Source organism: Pituophis catenifer, unplaced genomic scaffold (assembly GCF_029215685.1).
Source record: "Pituophis catenifer annectens isolate HBS135680 unplaced genomic scaffold, rPitCat1.0.hap2 SCAF_14, whole genome shotgun sequence".
Taxonomy (NCBI): domain Eukaryota; kingdom Metazoa; phylum Chordata; class Lepidosauria; order Squamata; family Colubridae; genus Pituophis; species Pituophis catenifer.
In genome coordinates, this window is record NW_027256894.1 from 7,631,397 (window position 1) to 7,650,370 (window position 18,974).

At 46.1% G+C, this 18,974-nt stretch overlaps 1 protein-coding gene across 1 annotated transcript in view; it reads left to right on the forward strand.

Annotated features, from left to right (window-relative positions):
- Positions 1 to 18,974, forward strand: part of IGDCC3 (immunoglobulin superfamily DCC subclass member 3) — a 110,181-nt gene that overhangs the window by 68,649 nt on the left and 22,558 nt on the right. Inside the window, exons 6-7 of the mRNA XM_070953810.1 lie at positions 2,320 to 2,478; positions 10,691 to 10,856. Coding sequence (XP_070809911.1) covers positions 2,320 to 2,478; positions 10,691 to 10,856 — 325 coding nt within the window. The remainder of the gene's footprint in view (positions 1 to 2,319; positions 2,479 to 10,690; positions 10,857 to 18,974) is intronic.

Consider the following 18,974-nt stretch of genomic DNA (forward strand, 5'->3'; position numbering starts at 1 on the left):
GCAGACCTTTTCGTCAGATGCGCCGGCAAACCGATTCCGCTTCTTAAACCTTGGGTGGATTTTGCTTTGTTAACTTTTCTTTTTACTACGAGGGGCAGTCAGCCAACGGTTTAAATGGCAGAAATTCTTGGACCATGCTTGTCCCGCCTTTCGCAGCAGCTAGAAAACTTAAAGGGCCTTCCCCAGTTTTGCTGAATCCACTTACCCACCCACCCACCGCCAAAATAGCTTTGAAATGGAAATCGTTTGAGGTGGGAGCAGGGGTAAAATGCACTTACCTTTGCTACCGGATCGGAAATGTGAGCGTGCGTGCCTCTTCTGCGCGGATGTGCAGAGGGTCAAAAACAGGACGTGATGACGTCTCGATGGGTGGGCGGAACCTCCCACTGCCGGCCATACCGGATCGTGCGAGCCGGATAGATCCAGCTGGATTCCACCGCTGGGTGGGAGATGGGTTCGGGTTTGCCCTACCATTAAACCGAGCTGACAGATGTTTGATTCCTGAATTAATAAATGTTTTCTGAAATTTGCCGAAAACACTGAAATGTGAAGTAACTCAATAATTTTAGGTTTGTGTAGTCTTTGGAGGGACATACGTGTGTGTATGTGGGGGGCTTTCAGCTGATTTCCACTAAGAAGACATTCCATTTATGGGTAGTTCTTGAGTTATGACCATAATGAAGCCTGCTCCTCCTGGTCATAACTTGTGAGGTTCGTAAATCAAGTCACCCAAGAGACCAACCTGATTTTACAACCTTTTTTGTAGGGGATCATCATGAAAATTAAAACCAGCTAAGGGCTGGTTTTGCCAAAATGTGCATTTTTGGCAAAACCCTTGTAAAATTCAATCGCATGACCACAGGATGCTACAATGGGCTGTAAATGGGACCCAGTTGCTGAGCCCTTGGAGTGCAGTCATGTGACTAGTGCGGCAATGATTGGAACAGCAAATTTGGGTCATAAGTACCCTGTTTCCCCCAAAATAAGACATCCCCTGATAATAAATCCAATCGGGCTTTTGAGCGTATGGCAATAAGGCCAAGCGCTTATTTCAGTGTTCAAAAAATATAAGACAGAGTCTTATTTTCGGGGAAACACAGTATCTATCTATCTATCTATCTATCTATCTATCTATCTATCTATCTTCTACCCTGTTTCCCCCAAAATAAGACATCTCCTGATAATAAGCCCAATTGGGCTTTTTGAGCGCATGGCAATAAGGCCAAGCGCTTATTTCAGTGTTCAAAAAAATATAAGACAGGGTCTTATTTTCGGGGAAACATGGTACCCCCCTGGTCATAACTTCAAACGGTCACTAAGCAACTGGTCATAAGCCAAGGACTACCTGTATAATGCTCATTATGTACCTATTTTCTACCAGTGATTGTTTCCTAACCAGTAGGAACTCATATTTGCTGGAGCAAAAGAGAATGGGTTCATGAACCATAAAAATATAGCATCAATTTAATCTAGAGGTTAAGGTACCGATCTAGAAAATGGGAGGCTGGGAGTTCTAGTCCTGCTTGAGCCATGAAAGTTGGCTCGGTGACCCTGGACCAGTCCCTCTCTCAGCCCAAGTCACCTCCAAGGGTTATTGTTGTGGGATAAAGTAGGTGGAGAAAGGAGAATTAGACAGGTTCACCTCCTTGAGTTATTGAAAAAAATAATAAAAGTGGGATAAAAAAATCTTTTAAAAAATGGGTCAGGAGTACCCCCATTTTCTGGTCGAAGAAAATTAAGTCTGGTTGCTAACATAGTGCAATCAGAACTTGAATTCCACTGTTGCAGCCGCCATCTTGACTTGTTTGACAGAGTTGCATGGGAAACGCATGTTTCACAATTCTACTGTCAAGCCTGGAAGCCATCTTTTTCATTGGATCTTCAGGCCTGCCACATTTACTACTGTAGGAAACTGGGAGATGGGAATTGTGTGGAGCCAGGGTGATATACTGTATAGTCAAAATAACATTCCTTTCTCAGAGAGTCAAGGACATCTTGCCCTGCACTTAGAAGGCTGGAACCGGGAGGCATCTCCAGTTGGGACGGTGCTTTGATTGGACCATGTGATGGACTTGTGGGTGTTGGGCAGGGACTTGAATTTTCCTTTGGCTGGGGAAAACCTGGAAGCTTTCAGATTTGGATTTCCCCAGATGTGCCAATATGACATCTCTAATAAAATGGAACTTTGAAGAACTTCAAGCCTTGGAGTGTTATTTCGTTGGAGGTGTTACTTGGAACTCTGACATCAGGAATGTAGGCTTGGTCAGTCTATAAGTAGGACAGAGGAAATAATCTTACTTCATCCTTTTCCTATTCCAGATGGACGCCCAATTGGTGTAGAAGGAATTCAGGTTCTTGGAACCGGCAATCTGATGATTTCGGATCTCACCGTCCAGCACTCTGGAATATACGTGTGTGCAGCCAATAAGCCCGGCACAAGGGTGAGGAGGACAGCCCAAGGAAGACTCGTGGTACAAGGTAAGAACTTTCCCACTGCATCATTCCTTATCGGAAAAATTTGTCTGGTACTCATCATTTTTAGTACTTATTGTGCCTCCCAGAACCAATTAACGATGAGTACCAAGGTACTCAGGGGTGGGTTCTACTTACCTTTACTACTGGTTCACAATGGGATCGTGTGCACACCCTCACTTCGCTCTCATGCACACCTTGATTCTGTGCATGCGCAGATCACTGATGATGACATCTGGGGCGGTGGGCCGGGACCTCCCGCCGGTTTTACTACGCGTTCTTGCGAACCGGTCTGAACCAGGGGCAACCCACCACTGAAGGTACTGCTGTAAACGGTTGACCCAGTCAAATGCCAATTCTTTTCTTCCTATTTATGTAGCAATAGCAATAGCACTTAGACTTATATACCACTTCACAGTGCTTTACAACCCCTCTCTAAGCGGTTTACAGAATCAGCCTCTTGCCCCCAACAATCTGGGTCCTAATATAATTACATTTTGGCCTCAATAGACGTAAGTTTCATTCTATGGAATAAGACCCTGTAGGAGAAGAGCTATGTTCTTCTGTAGTAGCAAACATTTTAAAAAATGTGATAATATTTTTTGTCAACTGCCAAAAAAATCCAACACAGTTCTAGGCTGCAATAAACAGAGGGATAGAATCGAGATCACATGAAGTGTTAATACTACTTTATAAGCCTTGGTAAGGCCACACTTGGAATTCTGCATCCAGTTTGGTTGCCACGATGTAAAAAAGATGTTGAGGCTCTAGAAAGAGTGCAGAGAGAAGCAACCAAGATGATTAGGGGACTGGAGGCTAAAACATATATGAAGAACGGTTGCAGGAACTGGGTATGTCTAGTTTAATGAAAAGAAGGACTAGGGGAGACATGATAGCAGTCTTCCAATATCTCAGAGGCTGCCACAAAGAAGGAATCAAGCTGTTCTCCAAAGCACCTGAAGGCAGGACAAGAAGCAATGGATGGAAACTAATCAAGGAGAGAAGTTTTATTAAATTTAATAAAATAAATAAAATAAAAAATAAATAAAAAGCAACTTAGAACTAAGGAAAAATTTCCTGGCAGAACAATTAATCTGTGGGACAACTTCCCTCCAGAAGTTGTGAATGCTCCAACACTGGAAGTCTTTAAGAAGATGTTGGATAACCATTTGCCTGAAGTGGTGTAGGGTTTCCTGCCTAAGCAGGGGGTTGGATTAGAAGACCTCCAAGGTCCCTTCCAACTCTGTTACTCTAATTCTAATTCTGACATGTTTGATTCAAAGCTTTCCAGAGCATGAGACGTAGAGCCAGCCCCTCAATGCATCCGATGAAGTGAGCTTCACTCACCAAAGTTAATGCTCTTTTCATAAAATCCGTCCACAGAATTTTTCGAGTTGTGCTGAGAGCAACCAGGCGAAATACTGCCTGTGCAGGCGTATTTCTTAACCACTATTAAAGGTACTAAAGAACAGTTGGTTGGTTGGTTTATTCTTCTGGTTGTGTTCCGAAAAGAAGGAGAAGGAGAAGGAGAAGGAGAAGGACAAGGACAAGGACAAGGACAAGGACAAGGACAAGGACAAGGACAAGGACAAGGACAAGAAGAAGAAGAAGAAGAAGAAGAAGAAGAAGAAGAAGAAGAAGAAGAAGAAGAAGAAGAAGAAGAAGAAGAAGAAGAAGAAGAAGAAGAAGAAGAAGAAGAAGAGGAGGAGGAGGAGGAGGAGGAGGAGGAGGAGGAGGAGGAGGAGGAGGAGGAGGAGGAGGAGGAGGAGGAGGAGGAGGAGGAGGAGGAGGAGGAGGAGAGGTGATTCCTGCGCTGCCTCTCCCCCTTTTTCACTGCATGATTGGGGCTCTACCCCTAATCTGGGAGTCGGTGGAAATCTTTTGAAATCATGTGTGTGTTGTTGTGCACAGGAAAATCTGCCCCCCTCCCCGCCACTGCCAGCTCCTAACGACGATTCCGAAAAGCCACTTTTAATGACCATGGCCAGCAAAGGGGGTTTCTTGAATGTTTGCTGAGTCTTCAGTCTCCATGGTGAAGTTTTTTTTGCAGAGAACGCCTTTTTACAAAAAAAAGCGGGGGGAATAGAGGAGGTAGATAAAACAACCCAGCTGGCAACCCAGCCGTTGAATGGTGCCTTAATCCTTTCCTGATTACGAGCCCTCATTTTGTCTTTGAAGTCGGCCGCTTCCCCCCTTTCTCATCAGCTTTTCTTGGGAACCGTTTGAGCTTGACGAGTTTCGGATTGTAAAATTATATATATTTTCCCACCCGAGCTCCCTAATTGGACATTTTCACAAGAGTTGGAAAAAAATGCAAAGATTCAATATTGCCCTAGGCCTGGAAGTTGCTTCTTTCTGTCAGGTGGGCTCAAAATGATTTCCCCTTCTCGGAAACCGCAAGATTTTGGCAGGATTTAATCTGGCTCGGTCACCGGGACCAGTGGTGGGTTGCCCCCGGTTTACACCGGTTCTATAGAAATGGTAGTAAAACCGGCCGGAGGCTCCACCCACCGACCCCAACATCATCAGAACGCTTCTGCGCATGTGCAGAAGAGTGCGCAGCCCCACTGGGAACTGGTAGTAAAGGTAAGTAGAACCCATCCGTTACCGGGACCCAGAGGTTTAGTCTTCCGAGCTCTCGGACTCGTGATGGGGCCGATCTTTGGGGAAACTTCTCTCTAGTGCAGGGGTGTTAAACTCAAGGCCCGGGGAGCAGATCCGGCCTGTGGGGTGCTTAGATCTGGCCCACAGGGCTGCCCTGGAAATCACGAAGGACTGGCCCACAATGCCCCTGCCAATGAAAGCAGAGCTCGTGAGGGCCACGTGCGGCCCTCCCGAGCTCCGTTTTCACTGGAAGAGGTTTACAGGAGGCCATCCCAGCCAAGGGGGGCCTTGGGGGCCAGGGTGGGGTGTGGCCAACATGCCGTCACTTGAGTTGGGGGGTTGCCTGTGGTGGCCCAAGCGCTCTACCAGTGAAAATGGGCTCCTGAACTCTGTTTTCGCTGGCAGAGGACATCCCAGCTGAAAACAGAGCCCGGGAGCCTGTTTTTGCTGGCAGAGTGCTTGAGCCGCCACAGGCACCAACTAACACAAGTGATGTCATGTTGGCCACACCCACCCCAGCCACGCCCACTCCGGCCCCCTGAGATCAAACACAACCCTAATATGGCCCTCAATGAAATCGAGTTTGACACCCCTGCTCTAGTGGATCCAACATTCAGACGTCCCGCTCCATTCTTCTTCTTCCCCAAACCCTCGAAATAATTTATCCTTTTAGCCATGTGCTGATGTCCAGCCATCAGCGGTAGCATTGAGGAATGGCTCTTCTCAGCTCGCAAGCTGTCAGGTGGCTGCAGATGGCATCTCGGAAAGGTGTTGGGTGAAGCATTGCCTACTACATCATTTCAAAAGCAGGCAGCTGGAAGGGGCGTAGCAGTAAGTCACAGGAAGGGATTGGAATGGACTGTTTGGAAAACAGGCAAGGAAAACCTGGTGGAGCCACCAACAGGTTCTTCTTTTCCTCTTTTAATTACAGTCAAACAGGCCTCCTTTGAGGGATGCGGGGGCTCAGTGGCTAAGAAGCTGAGCTTGTCAATCGAAAGGTCGGCAGTTCAGTGGTTCGAATCCCTAGTGCCGCGTAACGGGGTGAGCTCCCGTTACTTGTCCCAGCTTCTGCCAATTTAGCAGTTTGAAAGCATGTAAAAAATGCAAGTAGAAAAATAGGGACCCACCTTTGGTGGGAAGGTAACAGCATTCCGGATTTTGGGGTTGAGTCATGCCGGCCACATGACCACGGAGACGTCTTCGGACTGCACTGGCTTTTCAGCTTTGAAACAAAAGTCGTTCCTAGAGTCAGGAACGACTAGCACATATGTGAGGGGAACCTTTACCTATGCCTCCTTTGCCTCATTTAAATTTGTATGTTGCTAAATTTTCTAGGCTGGCCTTCCATCTTCTTTCCCTCTTTCCTTCCTTCTTTCTTTCTTTCTTTCTTTCTTTCTTTCTTTCTTTCTTTCTTTCTTTTCTTTCTTTCTGTCTTTCTTTCTTTCTTTCTTTCTTTCTTTCTTTCTTTCTTTCTTTCTTTCTTTCTTTCTAGCAGATAGAAAAAGTAAAGAAAAATAAACAATATATAAAGAAGCGGCTTACAGTCTTTCTTTTTTACTGCAGTTCCAAATAAATATATTATCTAGCCCCCCTCTTTAAACTTCCATTGTAATTCCCTCCTCTCCGTGTTTCACTCTTTCTAATTATCAAATCCATTCATCATCCATTCATTATTTTTCTGTTTCTGCAAGGAGCCATACAGCTTCAGCGTAAACAGTTTCCAGTCACCGACAAATGTACTTTGTTTTTCTTTTCCTTAATCAAACAAGTCAGTTTTGCCTCTTTATTTCTGAGCCTCACTTGATGGCGAATTCCATCCATCTGTTCCCTCCTATGGAAAATCAAATTGTGGCTTGTTTCATTCAACTTGTGTCTCCAACCTTTTCCTGAACTTCAGTTCTCTTTTCTTCCCCGGAAAAGCACATGTTGCTTTCTCTGCTGTAAACACAATGATCTTCCTACTCCATATTAAAAAGTCCACCCGATTAGTTAACCCTCAGAGCAGGGGTGGGATTAAAATTTTTTAGCAACCAGTTCTCTGCCTGGTTGCTGGGTGGGCGTGGCCTACTCGGCTTCCTACACCACAGCAGGGGGCGTGTTTTTGCCCTCCCCAAGCTCTGGAGGCTTTTCTCGAGCCTCCGGGAGGGCGAAAATGGCCTTCCCCGGGCTCTGGAGGCCCTCTGGAGGCTGGAAACGGGTCCGTTTCCAGACTTCCAGAAATTCTAGGAGGCCGGTTTTTCGCCCAGATTTTCACCCTCTTTGTGGGAAGAAAAAGGTGCATCTTATACTCCGAAAAATAGGGTAGTGTTGAGACCCAAAGGGGAAAAGGGGGGGCCATCAGAACTTCAAATCTGAGCCATAAGTTGCTTTGGGGGTGTGTGTGTCTTTGAATGGTTGCTAAGCAGCTATTTGCAAGTTGAGGACTTCTATGCAGAAGGCAGCAAAGAAGACCAGATCCAATAGTTCAATGCAAGGCAATCTATTTGCCTCCTTCTCTCTTCCCCGCTGGCTGTCAAAAGCCTTGGAACCATGATGGATGAACTGATTTCAAATGCCTCTGAAGAAACGTTCCTGCCCTTCAGTGTTGAATAGGCTGCTCTTCGCAGTCCTTCACTCTGTTGTCTTCTTCAGCATAAAAGACCTCCCTGCCCCAGCGAGTATTAGAAGCTCCTCGGCTGTCCCAGAGTTGCCTGGGAGCTGCTGGGCTCTGAAGGCCCTTCTGTTTACCTTCCTTCCATTGTTTGCCCATCTTTGCTTTTCCATATGGAGCTCCGTGCCACGGTATCAGGGCGCTGTGGTTGCATTTACAGTGGCCTCATACACACACAACAAAAAATGATAACCGGACTGGGAAAAAACCCAAGCCACTGAAAGTGCACAATTTGCTGACCTTGGTCAGGGTCAACCATGGCTGGATTTTTGTGGGTTTGGCCATTGCACAAACAGAGTCTCTTTGGTTAGTTTATGGTTCAGTTTATTATATAAATCCTGGATCTAAGATTTTTTTTTTTAGCAGGCCAATTAAAAAGCGTAAGCAACGTGTGATGGTTAACTGAGTTGAGCTATTCTCCAAAGCACCTGAGGGCAGGACAAGAAGCAATGGGTGGAAACTAATCGAGGAGAGAAGCAACCTAGAACTAAGGAGAAATTTCCTGACAGTCAGAACAATTAAACAGTGGAACAACTTGTCTGCAGAAGTTGTGAATGCTCCAGCACTGGAAGTTTTTAAGAAGATGTTGGATAACCATTTGTTTGAAGTGGTGTAGCGTTTCCTGCCTAAGCAAGGGGTTGGACTAGGAGACCTCCAAGTTCCCTTCCAATTCTGTTATTCTATTCTGTTCTGTCCTGTCCTGTCCTGTCCTGTCCTGTCCTGTCCTGCTCTGCTCTACTCTACTCTACTCTACTCTTCTATCCTATATTCTATTCTATTCCATTCCATTCCATTCCATTCCATTCCATTCCATTCCATTCCATTCCATTCCATTCCACTCCACTCCACTCCACTCCACTCCACTCCACTCTACTCTACTCTACTCTACTCTACTCTACTCTACTCCATTCCACTCCACTCCACTCCACTCCACTCCACTCCACTCCACTCTACTCTACTCTACTCTACTCTACTCTACTCTACTCCATTCCATTCCATTCCACTCCACTCCACTCCACTCCACTCCACTCCACTCCACTCCACTCCACTCCACTCCACTCCACTCCACTCAATTCTATTCTATTCTATTCTATTCTATTCTATTCTATTCTATTCTATTCTATTCTATTCTATTCTATTCTATTCATTTAGATAAAAAATCCTCTTTTGAAGATGGAATATGATTTGTAGGGAGTCACTTTATTCACACCGTAGATGTTTTGCAAATCCAGTGGCTGCAGGCACACATGCTAAGCCTGGTTACGGTTCATCTAGCTTGGCTTTATGGACTTAGCACATTGGCCCCCAACCTTTATGGCTTGGCGACCTGCTGATGGAGAGAGAGGGGACCTGGCTCGTGCGCATAGTGGGCCAGTGTGTGGGCATGCACTGGCCACGGCTCACACTAGTCAAGCAGCATGTATGTGCCAGCCAGCCATTCACACAGCCCACTCCTGAACCAGCCACGGCCTGGGGATTGGGGACCCCTGGCTTAGAATATAGTGTGAATCTGAGCTACTTGGGTTCTTTATAGCTGAACGTGATATCAAGAGCCTTGGTAGTACAAGGGTTTGAGGCACCCTGTTATTAAGCTGCTTAAGACCAGCTGCCTGCAATTACTGCAGGGTTCGAATCTCGCCAAGGCTCAAGGTTGACTCAGCCTTCCATCCTTTCTAAGGTAGGTGAAATGAGGACCCAGTTTGTGGGGGCAATAAGCTGACTTTGTATTAATATACAAAAGGATGAAGGCTATTGCTTAGCGCATTGTAAGCCGCCCTGAGTCTCCGGAGAAGGGTGGCATATAAATCAAAATTAAAAAAAAAAAAAAAACGTATTGTGCACAAATTAACTAAATAGGTTTACCCAGCCTCTGGAGGATGTAACTCCCTAAGTAGGAATAACAGTGTTGGAAGGGATCTTGAAGGTCTTCTTATCCACCCCCCTGCTCAAGTAGGAAACCCAACACCATTTCAGACAAGTGGCTCTCCAGTCTCCTCTTAAAAACCTCCAGTGTTGGAGCACCCAAAACTTCTGAAGACAAGCTGTTCCACTGATTAATTGTTCTCCCTGTTAGGAAATTTCTCCTTAGTTCGTTCTCTCCTTGATGAATTTCCACCCATTGCTTCTCGTCCTGCCTTCAGGTGCTTTGGAGAACAGCTTGACTCCCTCTTCTTTGTGGCAGCCCCTGAGATATTGGAAGACTGCTATCATGTCTCCCCTGGTCTTTCTTTTCACTAGACTAGATATACCAAATTCCTGCAACCGTTCTTCCTATGTTTTAGCCTCCAGTCTCCTAACCAGCTCAGTTGCTCTTCTCTGCACTCTTTCCAGAGTCTAAATATCTTTTTTATAATAGTTAGCAAAGTATCTCCAGCAGTAGTGAAATCCTCCATGGGTTGCCACCGGTTAACTGCCCACGCACATGCAGTGTGTGCCAGACACACACTATGCGTGCATGCTCAGTGCGCATCAAACACACACTTTGTGTGGAAAAAGGAGCCGTTTGAAGGTAAGTAGAACAGCGGGAGCAGGGAATAACTGTGCCACACAATTTAGATTTGCTAGAAAGCAGGATTCTAGCGAATATAAATTGCGCAGCACAGCTGATCATCGGAAATATCGGTTCAGATGAACCTGTAGCTTTTTTTTTACTACCGATTCGCCCAAACCGGTGCGAACCGGTAGCATTTCAACCCTGATCTCCAGAGAGTTTACCAATGGTGTTTTTCTTGTGGTAGGAAGTTCCACAGTTTAAGCAAACCTTGGAGAAGACTCTTGTCTTGTCCCTTGTCTTGTTTCTTGACCTTATTGTGACCAGAAGAAAACATCCATTTGAGTATTTATTTTAGTGAGCCTAGACTAGAAGCTCTTATTCATTTATTCCCTGTGTAGGAAAACCTGGATTACATTTCTTTCAATTTCCAAAGTCAAGCAAGCAAGGTGCCTTTCACTTTTCTTTTCCAGCTCCTGCAGAATTTGTCCAACATCCTCAGTCAATTGCCAGACCTGTGGGGACCACCGCCATTTTTACCTGCTTGGCCCAAGGAGAGCCTTCCCCACAGATCACATGGTTGAAGAATGGGCAGATTTTGGAGCCAAGCGAGCACATTAAACTGAAGAACAACAATAGGTAAGATTCGAGTTCAGCAGAGTTCAGTAGGCATAATGGGTATTTGAGCCTGGATCTACCAGATGTCAAGGTAAAGTCAGGGTCAGGTCCTACAAACTTCTTGGGCACATCTTATGGCTCAAATGTTGGACCAAAGGACTCTTAATGAACGGTGGAATAATGAAAAAAAAAAGAAAAGAAAATATATATTAGTATTTATTTGTTAGAGTTGAAACCCAACTCTTTGTTCAGGGGCTGAAGACTTGTATCTAGTGTTCCCTCTTTCCATTTTTCCCCTGGGAACAACCTTGTGAGATAGATGGGGCTAAGTAAGGCTGACCCACAGAGAATCCATGAAGCTTCTGGTCCTGATGGAGGAGTTGGTGTATGGGGCGCCCCGAGTGGTGGGATTCAGCCAGTTCGCACCTATTCGGGAGAACCGGTTGTTAACCTTCTAAGCAGTTCAGGGAACCGGTTGTTGGAAGAAATCTTATTTTGTTTTATTCTACTTTACAGGGCTAATCCTGTAAGGAAGGCAGGAAGGAAACATTCTGGTGGTGTTTCTAGCCTAATCTTTATTGCCCTGTTTACAGAAACTGCCTCTCTGGTTAATCCTTATTTCATTGTAACAGCTAAGGTGAAGCGCCCATCAACATGAGTGATGTTGAGTTGGCCACACCCACACGGTCACATGACCATCAAGCCATGCTTACCCAGCTGGTCGTTAGGGCTGAGAACCAGTTGAGAACCGCCCCACTCCCACCCCACCACCTTCATCACGGCACTATACTGGGTCTCATGCTAGTTGATGAAATAAGATGAATCTTGGTTTAAATTGCTTGTGTAGTGATGTGTCTGAGCTGTAAATGTGACTTGATACGTGAAGTGCGGTCTTCTTCTCAACGATGGAGTTAGATTCTGTTTGCCTCCAGAAACTAAAGACTTCTTCCTACCCCCTCCCCTCAAAAAAACCACCTGGGAGAAAGGTTACATTGAGGGAGAGGGAGAGGTCTGAATTCCCTCCATTGTTTTCCAAGTTCTGTGTCTTCATCCAAGTCACTAACAAATATATCATACAGGCCAGGGGTGAAATCTACTTACCTTCCTTACCGGTTCGGAAGTGCACGTGCTGCTTAAAACCAGGAAGTAATGACATCCGGGCGGCAATCGCTACCGGATCGCCAAACCACAGGGAAAAATCGTTACTGGATCGGCTGATCCGGTCCAATCTGGGAGCCTTTCACCCCTGATACAGGCCCTAGAACAGTGATGGCTAACCTCCCTGCAGCCTTCTGCCCCCTCTCCCCACACATATGCGCGTGTGTCTCCCGCTTGTGCCCTGTGCATCCCAAAACTCAGCTGGGCTGGCGGGAGGCGTGCAATACGCAGTGGAGCTGAGCTGGGCGATGCCTCACATGCCCGCAGAGAGGGCTCTGTGTGCCAGCTGTGGCACGCGTGCCATAAGTTCACCATCACGGCCCTAGAACGACTTCCTAGTGATATTCAGGAATTCTGTAGATCACATTGAAGGAATGTCTCCCTATTTATCATCTAAATAAACATAATCCTGAGTCTCAAAGCAACATCCAAAGCTGAAGCATTGAATTCCTCATCACAGAAGTTGAAAATAAAGATTTCCCAAAATTAGAAAGTTTGAACAGCAGGATGCCCTGGTATCTTAAAACTTGCTGCCAGAGTTAACCAAAGCTTCAACCAGACTTCTCCAAACTGGTCCTTTCTGGAAATGTGGCAATACAACTCCAGAATTCCCTGTGCCTCAGTTTTCAAGAACCTTATATTAAGCCACGGTGGCACAGTGGTTAGAGTGAGGTACTGCAGGCTACTTCTGCTGACTGCAATTTGGCAGTTCGAATCTCACCAGGCTCAAGGTTGACTCAGCCTCCCATCCTTCCGAGGTGGGTAAAATGAGGACCCAAAATTGTTGGGGGCAATAGACTGACCCTGTAAACTGCTTAGAGAGGGCTGTAAAGCCCTGCCAAGCGGTATATAAGTCTAAGTGCTATGGCTAAATGATCCAGAAATAGAATTGGGGGCAGGCATGCCTTTGATTTCAGGTGGTCTTCCAGAACAGATTCATTATTTAGCTTGCCACCTGTCTTTCTGACCAAGGGTGTCCAACACTCCGTGTTCTTGGAGATCATTCTACTCTTGTGGGCCGAACGTGATTCTCTTATCTCACCAGCACAATCTTGATTCTTAGCAAAGCTTAGGCAACCCTATTTTTTCTGTGTTAGAAGGACGCAATGTTTGTATCATGGAAATAGCGGGGTAGATTGAGCCTAGTGCGAAAATTGCCACTCAGGGGGCTTGGTTTCTATGGAAATAATACAGAAGAATGCAGGGGAAATAACAGAGGCCAAGCTATAAATCTCTAGGTTATAGAAACCCCTAATGAAAGATAACAGGGTTAAGTAATATGACTGGAAGTCTGTGAGCACCAGCAAAAAGTTTAAAAAAGGAGTGACAAAGATGCAGAATTCTTTGAAATTTCTCAGAGGCAAACTGGGGTGTCCCCAAGAGATGGTTTCCCCCCCCCCAAAGAAATCAAGGTGGTGGCCAGAAGGGTGTTATTGAAACCACACTGTTGTTGTTGTTGTGTTGTTGAAGTTGTAAAGCTTCAGGTGCAACCACCAACATTTCCCTACCATATGGATTGTTAATCAGGTGCCACGGTGGAAGGAGATATTAGGAACTGCAGTCCTGTCTGGAAAACATCTGGTTGGAAAAGGTCTCACGTCCATCTTGTCTTGACTCCCAACATGGTATAAGATCTCCTGCCTGAGCAGGAGGTTGGACTAGAAGACCTCCAAAGTCCCTTCCAATCCCCTTATTCTATGTTCTATGAGACTAGTAATCTCGGTATAATTTATGGCAGGAAGGCAGACCTTTATTAACTGCGGGTCCTCGAAATTCAATTTTCAAGAGGCATAATAGGAGCAAACCAGGGGTGAAATGCTCCCGGTTCGGACTGGATCACCAAATCCGGTAGCAATGGCAGCGGGTGGTTCGGAGAAACAGTAGCAAAAATCCCTGCGCGCCCACCCCCCCCATGCCCAGCTGAGCTGCGCGAGCATCAGACGCTTTTTTTTTTTACTTTTAAAAGCATTTTTTCTACAACCTCTTTCGACGAAAAAATGCTTTTAAAAGTAAAAAAAAAGCCTCTGATGATGGCGCGGCTCAGCTGGGATCATCAGAGGCTTTTAAAAGTATTTTTTTCTGCAACCTCTTTGGCCGAAGAGGTTGTAGAAAAAATGCTTTTAAAAGCCTCTGACAATCCCAGCTGAGTTCCCTGATCATCAGAGACTTTTAAAAGCATTTTTTTTCTGCAACCTCTTTGGCCAAAGAGGCTATAGAAAAAATGTTTTTAAAAGTTAAAAAAAAAAAGTTGACCACGCCCACCCAGTCACATTACCCCCACCACCACCAAGCCATACCCACAGAACCGGTAGTAACAAATTTTACATTTCACCACTGGAGCAAACCCATTAAAAGTGGGCGGGGATGAAGCCGGAGTGGGAGTGGCCAGGATAAAAAGTAGATGAAGACAATAGACAATCTATTATTGAAATTTCTGTGGAGATTCTCAACCATCCAGGTCATTGGTGATTTTTTTTTTTTTGAAAAAAAACCATCTTTTTCTAGTTGTGTTTTGTTTTGTGTTTTGAAAAAAAGCCCCTTTGAGTCTATGAAGGTAAAGGTAAAGGTTCCCCTCGCACATATGTGCTAGTTGTTCCTGACTCTAGGGGGCAGTGCTCATCTCCGTTTCAAAGCCGAAGAGCCAGTGCTGTCCAAAGACATCTCCGTGGTATGTGGCTGGCATGACTCAATGCCAAAGGCGCACGGAACGCTGTTCCCTTCCCACCAAAGGTGGTCCCTATTTTTCTACTTGTATTTTTTACGTGCTTTCGAACTGCTAGGTTGGCAGAAGCTGGGACAAGTCACGGGAGCTCACCCTGTTACGCGACACTCGGGATTCAAACCGCTGAACTGCCGACCTTTCAATCGACAAGCTCAGTGTCTTAGCCACTGAGCCACTGTGTCCCTTTACTGTATCTACAGTAGATACAGTTGTGCATCCCTTTTGAGACTATTAGAGAAATACAAATTTAAAAATCCCACTTTGGCTTCATTTAAAAGTGGCATCAATCTGGCGTCGGCTTCTTGGAGGAGCTCAGGGGGGCCAGTCCCAAAATTTTCGGACAGGCTCGTAAAGCTGGTTGTAACTTGCGCGATCCCTTCCTCGCACGGATAGGTCCCCAAACGAAACATTGCAATCATCTCAGCTCCCCAAGCTTGCAAAGGCTGGCAGATTAACGCCTGCTTCCTTTTCACCCTCTCTGCTTTTTCCTCTCCTGCCAGCCTGTTCTCAGTTTTCTGCTTTTGACTGGCCTGTCAGGAGCATCATGCCAACAAATGGAGGCTGGGAAGGCAGGGAAAGAGAACAAAAGAGGAGACGGAGACGGATGGGGTGGGGTGGGGGGAAGCTAATTTTTTATTTAAATTACATTTACAATTAATTGCATCATCCGAATGGAAGCCGTTTAATGAAAGAGTTGGTGCGGTTGCTTCTAAATATTTGAACTCCTTTTTTTCACTACCACCCCCCCTTCGGTCACATTAAAAAAAAAAGTCACAATCCAGCAACACATTTTTGTTGTGGTGGGGAAGAGGTGAGGGGGGGAAGGTCTAGGGGTGGGAAGGCTGCTTGTGATCTTGCAGTGTCCTGCCCAGAGGGGGTAAGCTGCTAGTGTAACACACTCAGAGCAGGCGTGAAAAAGAATAAGGAGAAAAAAATGTAAAGCTGTCACCAATGAAGGCTCCTTGTTTCTCTGCTGCCGGGCTCAGTTCTGTGCATCAGGGCCGTGTGTGTGTATGTGTGTACATGTGCATATGCTGGGGGACGTGATGTGCAAACTCGGAATATAAATTGCATGAAAGGGTCTGCGGTTACTGGAATGCGTTTATCGCAACAGCAGGTAGCAAAAGCCAAGCATGTACACGCAAAGGCAAGCTCCGAATATCGATTTTTCATTCCTTGCTGGGAGATTGTATTTACAAAATGGTAATTAAGTGGGTTTCATTCATTAATCCTGCCAAAAAACAATTCAGAGCCTCGGCCGAGGGCTCAGGTGTCATTTGCTCTGCTTCATAAATTTGCATCTTACGAGCCCACCCACCCCCCCTCTTCGCTCCCCGGAGACCCACAAATCCTAAATCCTCTTTTCTAAGTTGGCAGTGGGTGGGTGGGTGGGAGGCTGATTTCTCTTTGAATGGATTGGGTTAAGAAGATGTTGCACCAGAAGCAATATTCCAGTTTGTGATGTATTTCTGAGACAACTTTGCTCCTAAACCATTGATAACTCACCTCAGAGGTGGGTTTCAGCAGGTTCTGACCAGTTCTGGAGAACCGGTAGTGGAAATTTTGAGTAGTTCAGAGAATCGGTAAATACCTCCTCTGACTGGTTCTGCCCCCATCTATTCTCTGCCTCCTGAGTCCCAGCTGATGGGGAGGAAATGGGGATTTTGCAGTATTCTTCCCCCTGCCATGCCCACCAAGCCACGCCTACCAAACCACACCCACAGAACCGGTAGTAAAAAAATTTGAAACCCACCACTCACTCACTTATGACTTTCAGCATGTGCATAATGGGCTTCTGATGCCATGCGCTTAGTAATAAAACCACAACCTCTATTTGCACCAGTTAAAACTTCCAGAAAAACCCTTCAGGAACAACTTTGAAAAATAGTCCAGCTGTAGTATTTATTTATTGATTTAAGAAAATTTGTAGCGCCGCCCACTTGCTCTCGATGACTCTGGGTGGCTTACAAAAATAAAAAAAGACCACCAACATAAAGACAATAAAAAGAATAATAACTGAGATGTGTTGCCAATTTCAGCTCTCTCAGGAACAGGTGTAGCTGGCACACTACAGGAGATAAAAGGTAAAGGTAAAGGTTCTCCTTGCCTAGATGCTAGTCGTTCCCGAATCTAAGTATCAGTGCTCATCTCTGTTTCAAAGCCAAAGAGCCAGCGCTGCCCGAAGACGTCTCCATGGTCATGTGGCCGGCATGACTCAACGCCAAAGGCGCACGGAATGCTGTTACCTTCCCACCAAAGGTGGTCCCTACTTTTCTACTTGCATTTTTTACGTGCTTTCGAACTGCTAGGTTGGCAGAAGCTGGGACAAGTAACGGGAGCTCATCCAGTTACGCGGCACTAGGGATTCGAACCTCTGAACTGCCGACCTTTCGATCGAGAAGCTCAGCGTCTTAGCCACTGAGACACCGTGTCCCTTCACTGCATCTACAGTAGATACAGTCGTGCAAATTGTATGATGGTTCTGTGTTCTAAGTGTAGAGTAAAAGGGGAAAAACCCATTTGACTTCTGATTCTTTTTAGCGCAGTGCAGCCTCAACTTTATACTTTTATCTATTAGCCATTTCTATAACAACAACATTATCTAAACAGCACAATCCAAAGTCAAAGTTCTGTTTTGTTTTGTTTTCCATTTCAAGCATGTCTCAGTGCTTTTCAAAAGGCAACTGATTTGTTTTTTTCCTTGAGGAGGAAGAAGAAAACATTTCACTTCTCCTCCAAGAAGCTTTATCAGTTCTGATGGTGGGGGTCATGGACAGATAGGTTCTGATAGGATGGGGTGGGGAATGGAAGGATCACATTTCTTTGCAGTCATCTGGACATTAGTACTCTCTCTGAGAGCTCTTGAGGCCACTTGGGGGTTTATCTGTGCCCTCAGGGTCATCTGAATCAGGATGCAGTTGGTTGTGGAATCAACCAATCAGGTGGAACCAGCTGCCTTTTTTTGGGGGGGGGAACACCTTTGAGACAATTATGACCTGGATGACTGAGAGTCTCCACAGACATCTCAAGCATGAAATCTAGAAGTCCTCTTAGTTTTCTTCTTGTAGCCTTGCAGGAGGAACTATCATTGCTAAAAACAGATGCCAGCATTTCTTCACCAGGTTCCCTCACCCTGAAGTGTAGTTATCCATGGAGCATAAGAATGCAAGGTGCACCGACAGAGGAGAATGTTTGTAGTTCAGGGTCTAAACAAGAGGTCCTCGATGCTCCCTGAGCTTGGTGCTTTTCTTGCAGATGTCTCATTCCCAAGCCAGGTGACATCATTAATGCTAGTAGGATTTGGGGAGTGGTACATCCCACTCCCTACTAACACTGATGATATTACCTAGCTTGGTAATGAAATGTCTGCAAGGAAAGAACCAAGCTTGGGGAGCACCAAGGACCCCTGAATGCCAGATGTGCTTTTTTGGAGCAAGCTGATAGTCTTTCTCCCCGTCTACTGTGCCATGTTCGGTTGCTCACTCACTTCCCCGTAGGAAGCCATTCACAAGCCCGTTTGTTCCGGTGTGATTTGCTGGACTTATCCAAAGCTGCTTGCAACGTTTTCCAAACCTTTGGGGTTTCCACACTGGGATACGGTGCAGTGGTGGGTTGCTACCAGTTCGGGCGAATCGGTAGCAGTGGCGACAGGAGGCTCTGCCCACCCGCCCGGACGTCATCAAATACAATCTGCACATGCGCAGAACAGGGGTGGGTTCTACTTACCTTTATTACCGGTTCGCAACGGGGCCGCGCATGCTTCTGCTGATGACGTCAGGGTGGGTGGGCGGAGCCTCCCTCCAGTTTTACTACCGGTTCTATAGAACCGGTCCGAACCGGGGGCAACCCACCACTGGCACAGAAGCTTCTGCGCATGCATAGACAAGGCACGCGCACGAACGAACCGGTAGCAAAGGTAAGTGAAACCCACCCCTGATACGGTGTGAAAAGGTGTGACATTTCCCTTTTCTCTGCTGGTGCTCGCCTGGCTGGTACGCCAGGTTTGCGTACCAGCCAGATCTTCTTGGTTGGGGGACAGTGGGGGACGGGGAGGCAACAGCTGACATCCACCACCCCCTTCCCTTTCACAGCCACATGCGTCGGCTTCATGGCTCTGTCATGTTTTATCACCCCTGCCCCCCTCCATTCACCCCCCCACACCCGCTCTGCTCTCTACGAGGCTGAGCCTCTCTTTACATAGAAACTGTTTCACACGTGTGCCAGATGGAGCCTGCACATAAATTAGATCCTGGCTGATT